The sequence below is a fragment of the Orbicella franksi genome, chromosome 11, assembly GCF_964199315.1.
Source record: "Orbicella franksi chromosome 11, jaOrbFran1.1, whole genome shotgun sequence".
Lineage (NCBI taxonomy): Eukaryota > Metazoa > Cnidaria > Anthozoa > Scleractinia > Merulinidae > Orbicella > Orbicella franksi.
The window spans coordinates 28,613,408-28,634,613 of NC_138155.1; the positions used below are offsets into that span (position 1 = coordinate 28,613,408).

A 21,206-nucleotide genomic window follows, 5' to 3' on the forward strand; every position below is an offset into this window, starting at 1 on the left:
ATGTTTCTTTTCGACTTAGGAGATTTAAACGAGATCTCGAAGTACCCACGTGCAAGTACGACATGACCCATGGCTTCCGTGAGTTTACAACCATATCATGATAAAGGAAGATACTATTGACTGAAAAGCAACTGGAAATGCAGATCCGAGGTGTGTATATAGTCTGTTTATTGTCTTAAAAGCATCATGACCGACCGTCTTTGAACTAGTGTGGTACAATTGCTCTGCGAACAATTTGCTGAGTGCAGACCGCAGATCACAAACCTTCAACCAAACATGGCAAGAATTCAATTGATGTCCAGTAATTTTTAAAAAAATAATCTTGAAATTTTTTATGAATTACAAGATAAAGGTAGTAAACAAATCCGAAAGATACTGCTGTGCCTATGCGAAATCACCCCCACCCCCTCAAAAGTCAAATGGTCTCCCCCTAAAATGGAGAATGGATGCTATTTAACAATTAGATTGTGAGCTCGAGATTGCTATGAGGTGATAGCTGATGAGGCTGAAGGCTGAATCAACTACCACTTCATAGAAATCGATAGAGAATAATCTAAAATTTTTAGTAGAATTCTTACTAAGATTTACATCAAATAACTGTTTCCAGTTATTTCTTGACGTATTATTAAACTTTGCGCCTGAAAAAGATTGCTCGGATTGAATTGTCATTTAAAATTGAAGTTGTGTGCACACGCACATCAGCTTTTTTCAATAATTTCAACTTTTTTTAAAGTCAAGAAGCCGTAAATGTCCTTTGTTAAGACTTATCAGAAATTTAATTATCCATTCCCATCAAAATGTTCCTCCAAAACTTTGGAAAACTAGAAAAATGTTTTCATTTCTTAGACGACCTCCAGCCACTGCACACTAATTACGCAATAGAGTATTCCAGGACTAATGATATTTATTGATTTTGAAAAGGCATTTGATAGCGTAGAATGGGATTTTCTTCTCTATTGTTTAAAATCTTTCAATTTTGGCCCTAATTTCATCCATTGGGTTAAAACGTTCTACAGAAACATACAAAGCTGTGTGATAAACAACGGACTTTCATCCGAATACTTTGAGCTTGAACGTGGGGTACGACAGGGGGACCCGCTCTCTCCTTACCTCTTTGTAGTTACTATAGAAATATTAGCAATTGCGATTCGACAGAATAAAGATATAAAAGGTATCTCTATTGGGAGTGAGGAGACAAAAATTCTTCAATACGCAGATGATACGACAACAATACTTGCCGACACAAGCTCTGCTACTGCTCTTTTTAGGCTATTAGATGATTTCAAGATTGTCTCTGGCTTACAGATTAATTGTTTCAAAACGGAAGCTATGTGGATAGGTTCTTCAAGGAACTGCAAAGCACAGCCTTTTGGGATTAAATGGCCTAACGAACCGATAAAGGCTCTAGGAATTTATTACACGTATGATCAAAAATTGCTTATTGAAAAGAATTTCATAGAAAGATTAGACAGTATTAAAAACCTGACTAGAAATTGGTCCTCAAGAGGTCTTTCTATTTATGGCAAAATTACACTTATCAAATCTCTATTAATCCCGAAATTTGTTGATGTGTCATCTTTAATACCTACCCCACAAGAATTGGTAAGTCAGTTAAACCAGTTATTATTTCAATTCTTATGGAATGATCCTGATAAAGTCACACGTAGATCGGCGATAAATGAACACTCCAACGGAGGTTTAAAGATGATTGATTTTGATAGCATGATAATATCGCTTCGATTGGCATGGCTAAAACGAATAGTTAGCTCAAATGATGGCACCTGGAAAAGGTATCTGACATATCACCTAGAACGCTTTGGCGGCCTTTTCTTGTTTCATTGCAACTATGATGTTAGCATCCTTCCACTGAATATTTCTCTATTCTATCTAGAATTACTGCAGTGGTGGTCAGAATTTAGAGATATGTTCTGTGCAGAAAAAAACTGGCGTTATATTCTTTGGAATAACAAACAAATACTCATTAATAATAAAACAGTTTATTATAAAAGCTATTTCGAAGCTGGTGTAGTTCATATCAGCGATCTATCCTTTGATTTAAATAACAAAGATTCCTTTTCCCTAGTTTCTAACAGGATTTCGAAAACTAGTTTTTTAGTTTGGGCTGGTCTTCGACACTCCATTCCTTCCATTTTAAAAAATAGTACTCATAAATCAACAACAGGTGAACTTTCTCTAAAAATTGATGAAAATATATTTGATGTGACAAAGAAGAAATCTAAAGACTATTATACTTTACTTGTAAGCAGAAAGGCTCTTTTTCCAACTATTGTAAACAAGCTGCAAAATGAATTTCATTTTACACTCGAGGAAGTTAAAAAAATTTTTACGATCCCGCATAGTGTTGCTCTTGAAGTATATGTTAAGGCATTTCAATACAAAATTCTTAACTCCATTCTTTACACTAATGCTAAACTTTACAAAATTGGCTTTAAAATGAACGACTCGTGCTCATTTTGTTCATCTGAACCAGAAACGCTATATCACTTCCTCTGTCCTTACTCGATAGATTTCTGGCGTGACTTCGAAGTATTTTGGCATCAACTTTTAAAGGAAAACATTCGACTTTCGTTGCAAGATGTTTTAGTTGGAATGATACCACAAAACTCCCCTTCTGCCAAGCTGCTAAACTATCTAATTATAATTGGGAAATTGTACGTATGGGATTGTAGAAGAAGTCAAATTCTTCCAAATATATATGGATTTAAAAAGAAAATTGCTGTAAAATATGAAACGGAAAAAGTCTGCATAGTAAAAAAACAAAGGATTTCTTTGAAGCTAAATGGATAGTGTCGCCTTTTGTAAAAGCTTAATTATTTAAAGGTGTTAATATGGATTCACTTTCTGTATGTTGACCCATGTAATACTAATTAATATGTTATTTACATTATATTTTGTAAATATTTAGTTAAAGTTTGTTGGAATTTTTTTTTTTGGGTTACCGTCTATTGTTAGTGATATTGGTGTTTTTTAGTGTTGTAAGTATTGTAGTATTGTAGTATTATTAGTACTAATTAGTTGTATTATATTATTAGTATTAGTAATATTAGTTGTTATTATAATTATGTAGGTAAGTAACTAATTTGCTGTATTAATATCAATTTGTTTCAATAACGAAACAAAAAAAAAAAAAAAAAAAGGGTTTCTGTTGAGGAACTATTGACTGACAGTTGCCCCACAGAAATTTGATGTTCTTAAAACAAATATGCTAGTTTTAGGAACATCAAATTTCCAAGGGGCAACTATCAGACTGATAGTTCCGAGACATTAACACTCTATTGTCTTTATTGTTCTCCACTAAATTTTCTTCCGCATGCCAGTTCAAAAATCATATTGAATTATTTTCAACTTTTTTAGATGAAAGCCGTGAAAGCCAAATGTAAATTTAAAAAGGAAAATAAACAAAACCCACTTAGTACAATTTCATTTGTTTATTTTTTCTATAAGCTCGCTTGTTTACAGAAAATTTTTCACTTACGAGTACTATCCATCCAGGAATTTTCCTTGGACGGGCACCATGGGCTAATAGTGTCTCTCCGTGGATGAACACTATCGTGTCACATGATCAATTCAAACCAATAAGAGTCGCAGAAAATTTAGTGGTGAACTATAATGGCTGATAGTGTTCAATGGCACAGCCAATCAGATTACAGCATTTGCATAAGTATACTAGTAGAATTCTTCTAAATTTATTTAGTAGAATTCTACTAGTATACTAATACAAATGCTGCAACCTGATTGGCTCAGCTACTCATATACTATCATCCATTAGAGTGCAGTAGCTGTTGCTCTTCCAGGAAATGTGATGTTTTTATTGCTTTTCTGAAGTTTTGGAAGAAAGTTTTAGATGTGAACGGATAATTAAATTCCTGAGAAGACTAAAAGAAGGACATAAACGGATTCATGACTTTAAAAACTTGAAATTATTGAAAAACCGGTGCGCGTGCGTAAACAACCGCAAATTTACCAAGGACAATTCAATACCTGAGAATTTTGTTCAAGGATAGTCTGGGAACTTCTGTCAAAGCCATCTTGGGTAGACTTCTGTTTCTTAGTAATACATCCCCTTTGGCACCAAAGACAAAGCGCGATGAACTTCAACAACTTGAGCCAGGATGAGAACCGCTGGACCACATAAATGACATTTGACTGCATCTCACTTGGATGTGTGTCGACAACAAAGGATTTTGACTCTCGTTTCACCTCCAGGTCATCACCAGACAGCTCTATACTGTGTTTGGGTAGGTTAATCCATTTGGAAGGAGGCTTTAAAAGGAAATCCAACGGTCATTTCAAATGAATGCATCTGCAGAAGTTCCTCATGAGGCATCGTCAGCTGGATTAGACTTGGATTCTATGTATCTCCATTGTGAAGGACTTGAGTCTTCTCTGATGATAGCAACACAGTTAGCGACGTAAGTGTGGAAGCATTTGGACTTATTCGCAATTTAGCACAGGACAGTCATGGTGTCAGTCCAGAAGGTAATTTTATCTCTTAGAATTTCCAGGTCATTCTTCAACAACTTGTTTAAACGAACTGCCACAGTTACAGCTGCTAATTCCAATCTTGGAATACTCATCTGCTTCAAAGGGGCGAGGCGGGATTTTCCAACCAGAAAGGAGCAATGATGAACAAAGACAAGGGCCATTAGTTTATCAGTTTTGTTACTGTCAAATGTTACTCTCTCCGATAAAGTCTTATTATTAATGAGCCTGACCATGTGAATTAACTTGCTGAAGATATGAGACAGCTCCATGAGTGCAGTGGGAAGCATTGCAGGAATGATGAATTTCAGTGATTACTACTTCTCCCAGATCGGCTCCCTTAACACATCTTTTCACTGAGAGCTGAGAAAGCTTCAGCAGATCAGCAAGCCAAGCCTGCCAACGAGATAAGTGTAAACACGGAATTTCATAATCCCAACCGAGGCCTTTCCTGTATAAGTCCTGAAGGAGAAGCTTTGCTGGGAGGACGAAAGGCGCTGCCATGCCGAGCGCATCGTAGACTGAGCTAACAACCAAGAGAATCCCATGCCTGGTACAAGGTTTATCTTTAATGTTCACTCTGAAACTGAACGGATCCGTCTCGACAAACCATGACACGCCCAAAGCTCTCTCTGTAGGAAGCGTATCCCATTCAAGATTAAGCTCCTTCATGTCCTTGGCTCTTTCTTCCAGTGGAATGGACTCTAAGACTTGTTGATCATTGCTCGCCCATTTAGTCAAATTGAATCTACCAATCTTGTATTGAATCTTGGTGAGGTCACCTTTGGACCACCTGAGGAATTGCAGGAAATCTCTATCTTCTTCTCCTATTTACTGGCAATTTCATGTTGCGGTTCCTTAATGGCAGTGAAACCTGGCAATGTCCATCTGCACACTGCACAACCGAGTCCTAGACATAGACATAGACATACTTTATTTAACGTGGACAAGTACACACTTAGCTGTTCGCTAGTTTCCAGGTGTTTCATGATTTAAATTAAGTAATGTACAACATTATAGGAGCTTAAAAAAAAGGTATTCACATCAAGCTAATTTAAAAATCACTATAAAAAAAAAAAAAACCCGAGCTAAAAGCGATAAAATGTAACCAAAGTGTATTGAACATGAAAATCAGTTTGCCGAATCTTTTTCAAAAAGTCTTTTGAGCCTGCCATGGAACGAATATCATGAGGTAGCATATTCCAGTACTTTGCTGCTGCATAACGCCACAACTTAAGACCATATCTGGTAGTGTTCATTTCAGGTATGGAAAGATTAAAATTTCCGTGAACATTGTAGGCTGTTCTCTTCTCAGTTATAAGATTTTTGAAGCTGGATGGAGACCTGCCTTGAATAATATTGTTCACAGTCAGTAACATGTCTTGAGTGTGATGATTTTCTAAGGTTGATGTTGATCCGATGCGCCCTAAGAGCGTTTCGTACGTTGAGATCTTGCTGCTGTACACAAATCTCAAGGCCCTCGCATTTGTTCTTTCCAGTTTTTCTATATTCCTTCTTCCACAGTGATACCAAACCTGACTACAATAAGAGAAATATGGTAAAATAAAAGCTCGATACAAGGATTCCTTCATTTTGCAAGGTAGAATGTTCTTTAACCTGCTTAGAGCATTTATTTGGCTCCCCACCTTGCGACAAATGTCCGCAATGTGTGAATCAAATTTTAGTTTTTTGTCTTAAGTTATGCCCAGTAGTTTTATCTCCTTGGATACTGGAATCTCTTTACCCGCACATTCGATGCTAATGCCACACTGATTAGCACTTCCTAGCAACATGGCGTTATATTTTGTCGGGTTGGCAATCATTCTGTTTTGTTTAAACCAAGAGGTGGCATTGAACAGATCTTGGTTAATCATGTTTTCTACTGTGCGGGGACATTCGTTTGAAGCATGTAAATTGGTGTCGTCTGCAAAGCTTAACAAGCTGCTCTCATTTATAGCATAGGCCAAATCGTTCATAAAAATATTAAAAAGAAGTGGTCCTAATATTGACCCCTGGGGTACACCACTACGAATGACATTCCACAATGAAAAACTGTTTCCCAGTTTGACTTGTTGGTAGCGATGTGAGAGGTAACTCTGAAGGAGGGACCATGATCTTTCATCCAGTCCGTAAAATCTAAGCTTTTCCAACAGAAGATCGTGAGGGATACAGTCGAATGCCTTGCTAAGGTCCAGTGTAGCAGCACCAATAACGTGGCTTTGATCAAGTTTTTCTTTCCACTCTTTGGTAAGTGTTAATAACGTCGCAGAGCAGCCATGCAATTTCCAATACGCGAACGTAAAATCGTGGAAAATGGCATCAAAATAACTACTCATCTGAGTATGGACAATGCGTTCAAACACTTTGTCGAATGCGGGCAGCATGGTGACAGGTCTAAAGTTTGCTTTGTCCAACACGCTGTCCTTTTTGTGTAAAGGTGTAATCTGACCATACTTCCACCCTTTGGGGACTTCTGCCATTGCAATAATAGTATTTATAAGATCACTTAGCGGTTCAGACACTAATGGTGCCACTGCTTTGACTGCGCATGGTGGAATTAAGTCATATCCCTGGGCTTTGTTTGCCTTGATGTCGTTGAGTATTTGCCTGACTTCGTGGTGATTTGTAAAACTAAAAGTAAAGCTCTTACTGGCTATACTGTTCGTAGGTAAGCAAGAGGCATGTGACTGATGTTGGAACGGTGTGTATGAATCGATTGTTAACCTATCGGTGATATTTGTAAAATAGTCATTAAAAATCTCTGCTACTTGAGCTTGATCGATAATCGTTCTGGTATTTTCTTTTAAAATGATCAAATCACTTTGCACACGTTTCTTTGTGTGTAAAAGAGGACGTAGTGACAGCCAAAAAGCCCTGTAGTTTCCAGCACGTGAGCAGCACAGATGATCGAAATGTTTAACAACAGACTTTCGCCTCATGGAGACCACGCGATTTCTTTCGGTATGCTTCCCAGTCGTCTGTTTTCCTGGTTTGTTAAATTTTCGTTTTAGACTGTTTCGCTTCCGAATGGCCTTTCTTATCTCCGGTGTAATAAATTTGGATTGGCCTGAAGTCGCCTCATTCTGATGGGTGCATGGTCGTCAAGCACATCGGTATACATCTTTTCCCAAGCCCAACAGATGTCATTGATGTCTTCGAACACATACGCCACATTAAACGGCACACATGTAAGGTCGTTATTAAAAGCATTTGCATTGAAGCTTTTAAAACACCTGCCTTTCGTAAAAACGGTCTCTGGTTTGGATAATTTCTTGTTAATAATGGTGTAGACCAGTTTGTGATCACTCAGGCCTGTCTCCATTGTTCCTGATTTTAATGCAAATGTTGGAGAATTTGTTGCTATAATGTCTAAGCAAGACTCTCTAGAAATTGAAATCCTTGTTGGCTCATTTATGAGATTGTCCAAGCCGTAGATGTCACAGATATCTAAGAAAGCTCGACCTTGTTTCCCGCTGTCTTGTGGTTTTAGAATATCGCAATTGAGATCTCCCAAACATAACACACTAGCTCGGTTTGAAATCGCTGCGTCTAAAATTTCGCACATGTCGCTCGTAAACATCTGGTTGTTTACTGACGGTGGTTTGTAAACATTAAGTAAAGACATAAGTTGCTGTCCAAGCTGAATGTCGACGACAATGTTCATAAACTTGAGGTCATCCTTTGACATACTTAGACCATTGGAGTAAAGTGCGTCCACAAGATCAGTACAAGCTGCACACATAGGATGAGTCTCCTCAGATGTAATGACGAAACTAGAGCAAGGTACATACTTCTGCTTTCTCCCAGTTGGACCATTAATGACCCAGCCGAGGTCAACTCTGGTTGCATATGGACCTCCATCAGCAGCGGGGATTATTTCTTTCGGCTGCAAGGCTTCAGGAACATTGCCTCCAATCAATAAATCCACTCTGGAATTCAGATTGGTTAAGTACACATGGCCCTGAAGGTGAGACCATCACTCCACATCCTCTTGCTTTGGGATTTCTTCCCTACCTACGGGCATAGCTGGTCTAGAAAGTAGTTCAGGCAGGAGGATGGCAACATTTCTGTCCAGATCAGATACACCAGGTTGTTAACATGAGCAGTGTCTACATCTTTTTTGCTATCCATGGTGGTTAGCTTCAGTCTTGTCTTCTTGCCGACGACAATTAGATGCTCCATCAGGTTAGCTAAACAAAAGGTAGAATTGGAACCATTGTCCAGTAACGCTTAAGTTTCGATGCACAGAGGACTTCCTTTAATTTTGACCTTTACCACCACTATAGACAATGCAGTAATGGGGGAACCCTTCATCGTGGTTAGGCCACAGAATTGATCACCAGTGCTCTGGTTCATGTTCTGGACAGTGTTCGACTGGCTGTTCAAAGATTGAGGTCTGCCTTCTCCACCCTCAGTTCCAACAAAGCCTTGTTGTGTTCCAACTCCAGTAACAACTTCCGGGGTACTTGGATGCAACACAGTGGCATGTTTCCTATCACAGTGATTACAGGGTTTCTTCTTGTAGCAACCTTTGGACTGGTGGCCGCCACTCAAGCAAGAACAGCAAAGCCTCTGCTTCATCACGAAGTTGCGTAGATCAGCATTGGGCACTTTGGCAAAACTGGAACATTCAGCGAGAGTATGATCTGCATTGCAAAAGGGGCACTTCTTCTGGGAAGGGTTAGCTGCATTGGACGAATCATGACTGGATGTACTGGGAGGTGTCTTGTCAGTAATGGTAAAGAGGGCAATTTGCATGTCACCACACTTCTCAGATTTAGATCTTGGGCCTCTGTCCCTGTTATCCTTCTTTCCCTTTTCCAAGAAAGGGAGTTTTCCAAAGACTGGATAGGACAAAGCATGTACCTTCTGCTCAATGAACAGGGAAATGTCATCAATACAAACGTCTCTCCCTTCAGTGTTGGGGATTCTGTCAGTGTTGTCATGGCAACTAGTGTCCAGCTTTGGAGGAAGTCTCTTGATAATCTGTCGCATGCAGTCCGGGCTTTCAAACTTGCTGGAGTAACCAATAGCTTTAAGAGTGTTCGTACAACTGGCCAGCAAAGTGGTGAAACCTTCTAGAACTTTGGCATCTTCAGCCTTAATAGCAGGACCATTTGTCACTTTATCCACATAAGCCATTGCAATTTTATGCTTCTGACCGAATTTACTCTCCAAAAGCTTCCTTGCCTTTAGGTAGCCTGTTTCAGCGTTTGTGTAGAGACAGCTATGCCAGTCTATGCCTGTGTCTGCCAGTCGTACGCTATTCTAGGTAATCTGACGCTCTAGTCTCGATCACAGTTTCAAAGGCACAAAATGAAGGTTCAATTATCCAGCGGGTTGCCACTAAACACGGATACGCATCTCCTGGGGAGCAAGTTTCTTTGTTGTTGGCTCACGAACTCTTTCATGACACAATTCTGTTGTGCAAGAATGTCATAAGCCATGTCACTCAGTCCAGATTTCTCAGAGCCTGAGATTGAACCACTTGCAACACTCACCTGGTCGATAGCTGCCAAATTGACCCTTGCTTTAACTGATCCTTCCTTGCTTTTTTCCAAGGTACAAACTGAAAATTTTTAGCGCCATTGGTCCTCGTCACCTTGGTGTTTGAGGACACATCTGGACATCAACATGAGTGTTAGAGGCTGGCACTTTTTGGGAACAAAGTTTCCTGCTTCCGCTTGGGCATAAGCTTCCTCTCTAGCCAGAGCCTTAAGATATTCCTTTTTGAGGTTCAGCTCATCTTTCTTCAGCTGAAGCTTGTACTCTTGTTGTTTGAGGAGTAGCTCTGTCTCCTGAAGAGAATGGTGCTGATTTAAAGCAAGTACCTTGGCTCGAAGTTTGGTGATCTGGGCTGCCTCTTTTGCTCTTGCAGCTGATATAGAGCTTGTTTTAGAGGGGCTGCTTGACCTAGATCCACACTCAGAGGGTTTATGCTTGTTTCGAAGACCAATTCCAACTTGAGAAGCACTGTCATCGGGCGTTACCAGGTTATCCTGAAGATTCGTTTCCGTAACCCGTAACCAATCATTTACTGTTCGACAGAAGAAATCCATACTACTTTCTATTTCAGTGAAATTGACCTCCAATTCTTGCCTTTGACCTTTGTCAATCAAAACTGCTTTAGCAAACTTACAAAACAATGATGTATTTTCCGGCAGCTTTATTTTCAGTGCTACCAAATTGCTTTCATTGGTTAGAAGATTGTCAATCTCTCTCCGTTTAGCAGATAAGGAAGATAACCCTCCTCCTCTCTTCTTTCTTAGGTCTCGAATTTGTTCAAGTGACGCTCCTTTGTGATCCAAAGAAGAGTTAGGTTTAGGAACACGTGCACTTGTGTGTTGAACAGGTTGACTGCTCTTCCCTGCAGCATTCAACAAATGAACATCCGCATCATCAGAAGACATTGTGGTAGACCATACCCACAAACCCGATTTGTCTTTTACGAATAATGTTGCATACGCTTATTACACATATCAAAATCTTGCCATAGAAGTTTAATTCCACCCAAACGTAGATTGAACACAGTAACTGAGCATAACAAAATTACAAACACGGGAATGAACATAAAATAACTAACAACGACCGAACATGAAGAATGCAGAAAAACGGCAAAGCGAAATAAACAAGGAAACTTTCAAGACAAATGTGACGAACCCAAAAACCAAAGAGGAACTGTAAAACTGAAGCAAATCCAAACAAGGCATATACAGAAACTAAAACTGCTACTAACTAAATAAATTATACGTGAACCAAACATATAGAGTATGCAAATGAACATAACATGTACATAGGCCGCCAAACAAAGGAAACTAATTACGTGAAAACTTGACACCAAACTCAAAGCTATTACTCAAATTCTGGCGCCTACACAAATAGTTTGCTGATATACAAAGAACATTGGATTGATAGATTACTGACATTTCAGGGATGTACCAGTAATATTTGGCTGATATACCATAAACAATTGACCAGTATAATGATTTATTAGGGACCGGTAACCAAGATACCACTGGCTGTTGACTACATACCACTAAGGTAAAGGTTAAATCTGTATAGAAGCCAGATGGCCCACGAGGCCTGAGCTTATCCTGGTTTCTGTTGCCTGAAGCGACTAGGAGTATTTCTATTGCCCCCAGGGTTGCTCCCAGCATTACGTTAGCTGGTTCTCATTTATACACCTGGGTGGAGAGAGGCACTGCAAGAGTTAAGTGACTTGCCCATGAACACAATGCAATATCCCCTGCCAGGGCTCAAACCCAGACCACTTGATCCAGAGACGAGCGCACTAACCATGAGGCCACTGCGCCTTGCACACAAACCACCAATAGTTGACCAATATTTACTAACAGGTTGGGGAGATACCAGCTACAGTTGACCAATATACCACATACAGTTGACCAATATACCAAAGATAGTTCACTAATACACCACAGACAGATGACCAATATATTACTCACAGTTAACACATATATTACATACAGTTGGCCAATATACCATTGGCAGTTGATTTATACAGCAGCAGCTGTCAATTGATAGTTAACTAGCAGCTGACCAATGTACCATCAATATATCAGAGACACTTGCTGATATTTAAATGACCCTTATTTACCAGAGACAATTGACCAGTGTTCAGCTTACTAATTATTTTAAGCTTTGTTTCATATATAGATATCTCAAATTTGAATTAAAACAGCCCTTGTAGGTTTTAATTGAAAATGTTATTCCATTTTTCAGGTAGAAGAGATGGATATTCAGCTGCAACAGCCATATTTTCGCAAGGCTCAGCAACATGAATGAGGAAAAGATGGACTGGATTTTTAATGAGACAAAGGTGAGCAGTAGTTGCAGCTTTTGGACTGCGACAATGTCTTAATCAAGTTAACTAATATGGATAGTGTTATGTAATGTGTTAAAAGTTGACTTTAAGTATAGAATTATTTTATCTCTGATACATATGTATTGGTGGATATGTACGTGGACCGATATATTTACATGTAGTAGTGCACCAATATTGTTCACAGACACATTACCTCTAATTTTCCAATACTTTGATCACCGATACATAGCTGATTTACTACCATCAGTTGGGTTAGGTACAGGTATGACAGATACTGCTATTCAACTGATGCCTAACTGATGTATGTACCAAACGCACTTAACAAATATGCATAGACACTTTATTTAGACACGGTCGAAACATCAGTTACAAGATTGAGATTTTAAAAAAAGCTGATTTACATGTTTGCCGTGTGGGAGTACAAGGAGGACAGTTGGTGATTTATCTCATTTCTAAAGTTAATAAAAGATCTAATGGCTCTGACGTTGGATGGAAGGCTATTCCACAAATGTGCCCCACTGTAGCAGCAACTACGTTTCAATAAATTGGGGTAGGCAGAGCCAATTTGTTTTCAATATTTCTGAGTCCATGGTCCATGCTGAAGGGCTTAAATAGGCCTAGAGTCCAGGGCTCGAAAAAAACTTCCAGTTGCCCTTGGGACAAGTATGTCTCAAATATTTCTTGCCGTGGGCAAGCCTTAGTTTGCTCTTTTTATGATTTAGTTGCATTGGCAGACAACTTGCCTGATGCCTTGCCCATCAGGCAAGTGAAAATGAAAAGGTACTTCCTCAGAAGGAGAATCTACTTGTTCTGGACAACTGGACGGCACTATTTTTGGCACTTGACTGATAAACCACCAACTAATATAGCCCGTGTTTTCAAGAGAGATGTTTACCTTGGTTTTGTTTTAACTTTCCTGAAGTGAAATTTTTAAACCTGTAAACACCGTAGTAAACCCCCTTAAATGGCAGCAAAATCAGAAGTAAGTCAACCCAGGTTTGTCGATAGTTGAACGCCTCATCAGGCATGGTTTAGCTTAGTAACAGACGGTAACTGAGGAAAAGCAGACGTTGTCGCTACATCTTGGCAGCAAGTGTTCACGAGTTCAGTGCATAAAGAAGAGAAAAAAAGACAAAGATTCCCCCTAATAAAAGTAGGTTTCAAGTCAACAGGCAAGAAAAGCTAAATTAACTCTTACGAGTTTAGGCAAAGAAATTCCAGACTATTGTTTCCCTTTCACTCTCAAGTGTAATAAGCATTTCCTTTCTGTTAGAGGTTCAGTTGCTCAACAGCAGGGTACATGCAGGCACAAGAAGAAGACCTGTTGGTCACAAAGAGAAAAAGAGAGAGAGAGAGAGAGAGAGAAGGAGAGAGAGAGAAGGAGAGAGAGCTAGATGAAATGGCACATTGGTAACCTTTTTGTGGCACATTTGTAACCAATGTGGCACATTGGTAACTCAGTGTGGCACACGTGTAACCCAGTGTGGCACACTGGTAACTCAAAGTGGCACATTGGTAACTCAAAGTGGCACATTGGTAACCGATTTGGCATATTGGTAACCTATAGTGGCACATTGGTAACCAGTGTGACTACATTGCTAAAATTAGAACTAATTGAAGTGTTTGTAGGATCACTAATTTCTTACAAATTCTCCCGTCACTGAATAACTGATTGTTATTGATTTACAGAAGTGAAAATGAAATCAAGTCATTTGCCATAAAATATAACTATACATAGCACTGAGTATTTTTGCATCATTTGTTGAATAAAGCAACTTACTTGTGTGAAGCACCTCGTATTGCTTTGCTGCGCGCGCTGTACGCTGTAAAGTTTGTGGAAAAACCAGTACAAATGACGTTATTGTCAGTATGGCGCATGCTACCACCAGGAACCGTAGGCGAGTGGTTTCATTGCAAAATTTTGGATATTTTATGGTGTCATTTCTATGGTCTAGAAGATAATAATAATAATAATAATAATAATAATAATAATAATAGATTTGTATAGTGCCATATCCATGGCTCATGGCACTTTACAGTAAGAAGAGTGTAGACCATGGAAAATGTGGTTTATTTGCTTTTTATAATAACACCAACATTTCACCAATGAGTTAGTGGAGAAATCAGTGCAACATTGCACGTGCGCAAGCGACAGCATGTAGATAACTTTTGCTTGAAGCCAATTTTTAAGTTGGAAATTTCGCCCAGATGTCTCAATCGATTTTTCGCAACTCACAAGTTTCGACTAATTGAAAAAGTTGCGACAGTTTCTCATGTCACCTCCAAAGGTTGTCTTGCGTTGTATCTCTCGTCAACCATAGCTCTCGACTAATGAGGGTGCCTGAGTTATTGTAAATATATAGCTATTCCCGCGTAGGAAGCATCTGTTAAGTTTGCTCGGGCCATCAGCTTGATCAACGAGATCATGAAGCACACTGGAGTGTGATGAATGAGATTGCCCGGATTTGCCGGCTTTGTTATAAATAGTAATAAGCCGGACCATCCTTGTTGCTACAACTTTCTTAACCCTTAAAAATAAAAACCACATGCAACAATTGCAAACTAATGGGATTAATATCAATATGTCATCTGTGATCTATTACTGAATAGACACACGGCAACATGGAATCTAATCTTACACAAAGTTCTTAGCTTAGTTTTCAAGTGTGTTCTATATTGTGTCATGAGCCACACTATAGGGACAGGAACGATCGGAGAATTCGCGACTTCTGGCACAGAAAAGGGTTCTGACATAACAAAATCATAGCAACAACTGCCATATTTAAACTGAACGAGCACATATGTATAATTCCCTAAGGCCCGGACACAGCGAAACTTTTTGCGCAACATAACTTGTGCGTAGCAAGTTGCAACGTGTCCAACTTTACAATGTTTTGCGCAATGGTACAGAGAACATATATGTCATGCACTCAAAATTTAGGACAATACTTTGCAATAAAACTAAGACTCGGTAACCCTTTTTGTGCCATTGTGACTATTCACCCTCCATGCAGTAACAACCATCCAGTTGCGGGCTTTTGTTTTTCTATAAAAATTACGCTATGATGCGTGCCCTTATATACATTTAGCTGCAACGATTTTGTTATGTAACAATAGCTCATAAATCCGATCAAGCAAATTGTCGTATCTCGCATATCCAGGATCTATTCTGTTCTCAACTCTATAATCCTGGTAGAATTTCTGTAAGTCGCGTTTGTGTTGGTTTAATTTTTATTAGCCTAGCTTCCTTTTATTTGCTATTGTTGTACTCATTTTATATTTGGTTGTTATTTTATTCCTAGTTAAACTCGTATTCATGCAATCATATTTAAAATCCAACGATGTTTGAGGTAGTGAGCCAGCTTGACTTCTACTCTATGACTGTGACTATGAGGGCCACAAGTTTATTAGCTTTTAGCTATCCAGTGTTACCCTCACTAAATAAAGTGTTTACTTACTTCCTACTATGGCAACCTGGCAGTAACACTATCCTTGTAAAAAATAGAATTTGTAGGACTGATACGACAGTTGATAGCAGATGACCTCAACTATATAGGTCTACTGTGCATTACACAAAGTTCTTTTGATTTAAAAAACTTTGTTTTCTAGTGTATTCCATGTAGGGTCATCAGCCACACTATAGCAACAGGAATGACAAACTGAAATAAGATAAAAAGGCGAGCCTTAACAACCTCGATTAACTGTAACTGAAGTCACAGGATAGTTAAGACAACAAAACATTGATATTTTTTAGAAACCATTTTTAAGGTGGCTCCATAGGGTAATCATTTATCACGTTGCGCGCGCTAGTGTTATGCTTTGAAATGCTGTTTTTGCATTCGTTTTTACACCCAGTCCTTTCAAACTTATTAAATGCAATAAGCAATGATGATATGTTGATTCACTATCATCTCTGTTAAAATCTTGGCCTTTAATGTTGAATTATAGATGCCCAAACAAATGCGTTGTTTACCGTTTTCATGGCTTTATTTGTGATTTTCTTGAATATCCTCGGTGAAATTTTCCAAAATTTTTACGGTACATTGAATACTGCGGGATACGAATTTTAAACACGAAAAAGTAGGGTTTGTACTGGCAGTTTTTTAGATTTTTGCAAATTTATGTCTTTTACTGCTGCAGAAAAACTGGTCGGATAGATTTCGCTGAAAACGAACTCCAACTTAAGTAAAATATTTATCACCAGTCTGACAAATTTTACGGAATTTCACCGTACGAAATGCGAGAAAACTCACTGTCAGGTTTGCTTTTTGTACTCATGTGGAGGTCATAAAATATCGAAAAATACTGACATTCTCCTTTGAGCGCGCGCAGATTACTTGAGCTTTCACCCTGCATGCTTGCGATCGTAAAACTGTAGGGAGCCACCTTAAGTTGTCAGCAAGCAAGCATTGCAAGCAAGCATTGCAAGCAAGCATTAATTGCACGCGCAAGCTTTTAGCAGAAATAGGCTTGAAATGAAGGAGTGGTAATGTAGATCGCCTGGACCGGGTCTCAATGGTATTTTAAGAGAAGAAGATACTTTCACCAGATAAGTATAACAGTTTAAGCAAAATTAATTATACTCATGTGAAAACAACCAAAAGCAAAAGCCAAAGAGGGGAAGAAAAAAAAACTACAGCTCAACCACCCTAACGTACGTGCCACCTCTCTATAGCGGCCACCTCACTAAAATGAACAGGAATTTTCGTTACCACCGTAAAACGACCCATAATTTTCCCTCTTATTTAAACATGCCTCCAACGGCTAACTCATACAACAGCTAGAGTAGCCGTTGTAGAAAGATTTAACTGTAGAGACTCCAATGCATTTGTAAAATTCATATTCTACAAAATGCCTTGCACATGTAGTCAATTTTAATTAGGCTGAAGGAATCTCTTCTAACCAGACAAGGGCTTTGAATGGGACGGGTACTTTTCACCTTGAACACCTCCTCAGGTTACTTGTTGCTGGTCAGACTGTAGAAAAGCCACAACTACTTGCAGAGAAAGCTCCAACAACAACAACAACAACAACAAGACACTTAATTTACCCACACCTATCGCAGGGCTGTTTAATTTTCAGGGTTTAATAACTCTTTTAATTCACGTTTCTACAAAATTACCTCGCACGTCTAATCATTTTAATTAGGCTGAAGAAATTTCCTCTAACCGGACAAGGGATTTGAATCGACGGGTCCTTTTCACATTGAACATCTACTCATGTAGGCACAACGCATCGCAGAGAACGACCCCACCCACTGCAGGGTTGTTTAATTTACAGGGTTTAATAACTCCTGTAATTAAACTACTCAAAGTTTATTTTTATCATGAAGCCACCTCCAGTGAAAACGGATGCGTTATTTTTCTGAACCATATTTTTGGAATACCAACGCTTAGACTCAAACAATTATAACACTGCTGCATGCACAAGTGAAACTGAAGGAAATGCCTGTTTATATTTGGCGTCATTTTACCACAACGACCAGGATTCGTTGCAATTTTAGTCTCAGTGAGAGTTTCAGGACAATTTTACAATTTGAACAGACCCAGAAACCAGAGAGGAATACCGTATTCTGTATTAGAATCCTAAGACCACAATTGTTTGCTAATGCGAGGTTTTGACATTCAGCGCTAGAAATGCCGATTTTTAGAAGGTAAAAACTAAAGTCTACGTTCCAACCTAGTCGCCCACCAGACCTATGCTTGTTTCCGGTTTCTGTTAACCTGCGATCATACCCTCCCTCCCTGCGACTGACTTTTTTTTGCCCCCCCCCCCCCCCCCGCCTTGGTTGGGATGCTAGTCCATCGCAGGGTTACCCCCCAACATTTATTAGTCACTCAGTACCAGTTTATGACCCAGTGGTCAATGGTCACCATTATTTTCGACCCATAAAGCTTTCAATGTTAGCCTGGTGACTCTAGCCGCAGCTTTCAAACCAAAACAATCCTGATGCTATTGATAACTAAGACTGTTGCACTGTTGCTTCCGTTAAAGACCCCTTAAAGATTTGCGCAACTTATTTTGTAATGCTGCTGGCAGATGTGTTACCGGCGATAGGCAATGTCGCTATAAATTTTGCTAATTTGTCACCTGAATTATAACCAAATCTAATAACTACTTTTCAAAATACTTTAAGTAGCACTAAGCAACTCGCACGATCCCGCTTTTGTACCGTTATCCCACAAGATGTAGGTAGCGTTGCCTGATGTGTAACCTGTTTCACGGAGAATGCAATAACAAACCTGGCATAACTGGCTCTAGCATCAACAGCTTAAACGCCACTTCTTCCCAATTAACATGACAAAGAGATATGATATCGATTAATATTTACGCCAAAAATGATTTAATTCTGAGTTGTTTGAATAGGTATCTCCCTGTGCTGGAATTCTAGCAGAATTTAACGAGTTGTGGCACTATTGTAACCCGCCTTGGCGGGTAAATGGGATCTGATAAAACATCCGTTAAAATAAAAACTTTCAATCTAGAGGAGTAAAACTTAGCCAGAACAATGCTAGATGATTGGTTTATTATGTGCTCTATTTTGGTAGTCATAGCTTAAATTACAAGGATGCAGGCAACTTCGCAAGTTGATAATTGCATTTTAGGCCTAAAACTGAAACGCCAAACTTTAACGTCGGATAAATTTCGTACGACTTTACTCGATCTTTTCGGAAGCTCAGTAAAATGGCATTTAAAAGTTCAAGGGTAAGTGAGTGAACCTACCAGCGTTTGTTTAACATCCATCTATCTATTGATTGCCGATAAAATGGGAGTTTACCCTTTTAAATTTGCTCTTACCCCCGAAGTGTGCCACAAAGGTTACATTTTGGTCTTTAAAATGCTATAAATTCACGAGGAAGTTATCGATTAGGCCAGTTTTCGCAAGGACCATTAAAAAGGCTGCAAATGACTGATCTATAGCTTTTTTTCCGATAAAGGCAAGTCACTGACTTTTCTCTTTAAACAGAGACAAAAGGTGACAAATGTGCCACACTTTACGTCTAGAGAGAGAGAGAGAGATAGAGAGAGAGAGAGAGAGAGTTATATGAATGTTGATACCCCGCCGCAATTTTGGCTGTTTTCCCACCGTTTGGTTGATGTCCCGCCTTGCGGTTGATTTCCCGCCCCGTTTATGGCTGATGCCCCGCCGTTGGTTGATTTCCCGCCTTGTTGTGTGGTTGATATAATGCCGCGTGGTTGTTGTCCCGCCAGGTGGTTGAGTTCCTGCCCTTTTGATGGCACCATAATTGTTGATGGAGTAAAATGGTGTAGGATTTCACAGTTTTAACGGTAATTCTTGGTTTTCAAGTTATGCGCGTAGATTAGTGATCGAACAATAGCATTATGTACTTTTAAGATTGTGTTTTAGTCGTTTTCTATTTTTTTTTTCGCCTTTAAACTTTCAGCAGGTTCTCTCTGTAATCACTGTGCAAAGTACATCAAAGGTTAAATATTTAGTGTATCATCGACTACGAGCATTTGATAAAACAACTAAGAATGTTCTTCCAGTCTCATATAACCCTTGGTGGCCACCTGAGCTACTTCTTTAAAGTGGTAAGGTTGATATTTTCATTACAAAATCAAAGTTACCGGACTCTTATTGCTGGCTTTCACTGTCACGCCATCAAAATAGCCCTCTTTTTCAGGGTATTTCAAGTAACCAAGCCAATTTACTGTTGCCAGGAAGAGAGAAATACAGGTCAGAAAGTCAACAAGGTGGGATTTTAAATCCCAATGCAGCAATGCATCAGCAACTTATTATATGAACGTCGTCGAAAAGTGGGCCATTCACGAACACATGGCTCATAAAGAGGAAACGACAGATCGCTATTACAATGTAGGCCATATCAAAAAGAAGTGTTCCTGAGGTCACCAACTACTGAAAAAGTCCCTTGGCTTGGATACGTCAGTAACCACAAAATCAGACACCAAGTCGGAAAATTCAGCAAAGCTTGACTAGGAGGACCATGAGCACCATGAGGAAGAATCAGAGCCAATTATTCATGACGAAGGACTCTCTAGTAGCCAAGTAGAAGTCATCGAAATGCTGTTTTCCAGCCAAATAATTTCTCAGGCCCAAATCACGTTCGACATTGTGGGAAAAATCATGGCCGAACACATGCCGCGATTTAAGCGAATTTGCAGATGATTCTAAGATGGTCGAGAGAGCCTATGACAAAGTGGCCTACCTGGTAAAATAAGAACATGGTATTACCATCAAAGGAACCTGAACCATCGTCGAGCAGAACAGAAGCATGGTTTAACAGCATAACTGAAGTGGAATCTGTGTCTGCTGTCACTAACTACCAACCAAAAGCGAAATGGAATAAGCCAGATGAAAACTAAGAAAACAAAGAAGAGCTGACATCGTTATTCCACTCCCATAGCGGCCTCAAGGAAATCCTTAACAGAAAAGACGGTGACTTTGAGCCCTGCTAAAACAAAGTGAAATACATGTTCGAAAAGTGGGCCAACAAATAGAGAAGTTGAAAGGTTATGTTTGCTTTCAAGTGACCACGTATGAACTATGGACAGTCTTAAAATTACAAGCCCGACAAAAGGATGGACTCTTTCGAGCTAGAAACAGAGAACATTGTTTAAAAACTGTGTACGGTCATTTACAAGTCATTTAAGACGTAAACTGTACTTAGAATTATGAAACCAAAGCAAACACAAGAAACAGGAGGGATATGAAGTGTAGCGCGGCCACGAAAAAATCACAACGGTTGAAAAACGGTGTACAGTCAATTTCAAACCCTTTAAGTAACGGTCCATATAAGAAGGATAGTACCACGCGGCAAGGAATGCAAAAAGGTGCTAACTTTTGTGCAGCTTTGCTATTGCTGTATCATACTTCTGA

The 21,206-nt window shown here is 39.2% G+C and overlaps 1 protein-coding gene across 6 annotated transcripts in view; it reads left to right on the plus strand.

Moving 5' to 3' along the window:
* The window catches only part of LOC145502523 (DALR anticodon-binding domain-containing protein 3-like), a 90,303-nt gene that overhangs the window by 23,259 nt on the left and 45,838 nt on the right, over positions 1 to 21,206 (plus strand). For 3 of the 6 annotated variants that reach the window (XM_081481836.1, XM_081481837.1, XM_081481838.1), the window contains exons 1-2: positions 158 to 4,433; positions 12,244 to 12,340. In XM_081481836.1, coding sequence (XP_081337962.1) covers positions 898 to 2,808 — 1,911 coding nt within the window. In that variant the 5' untranslated portion in view covers positions 158 to 897 and the 3' untranslated portion in view covers positions 2,809 to 4,433; positions 12,244 to 12,340. The other 3 variants (XM_081481843.1, XM_081481839.1, XM_081481842.1) reach the window with 3 other exon arrangements.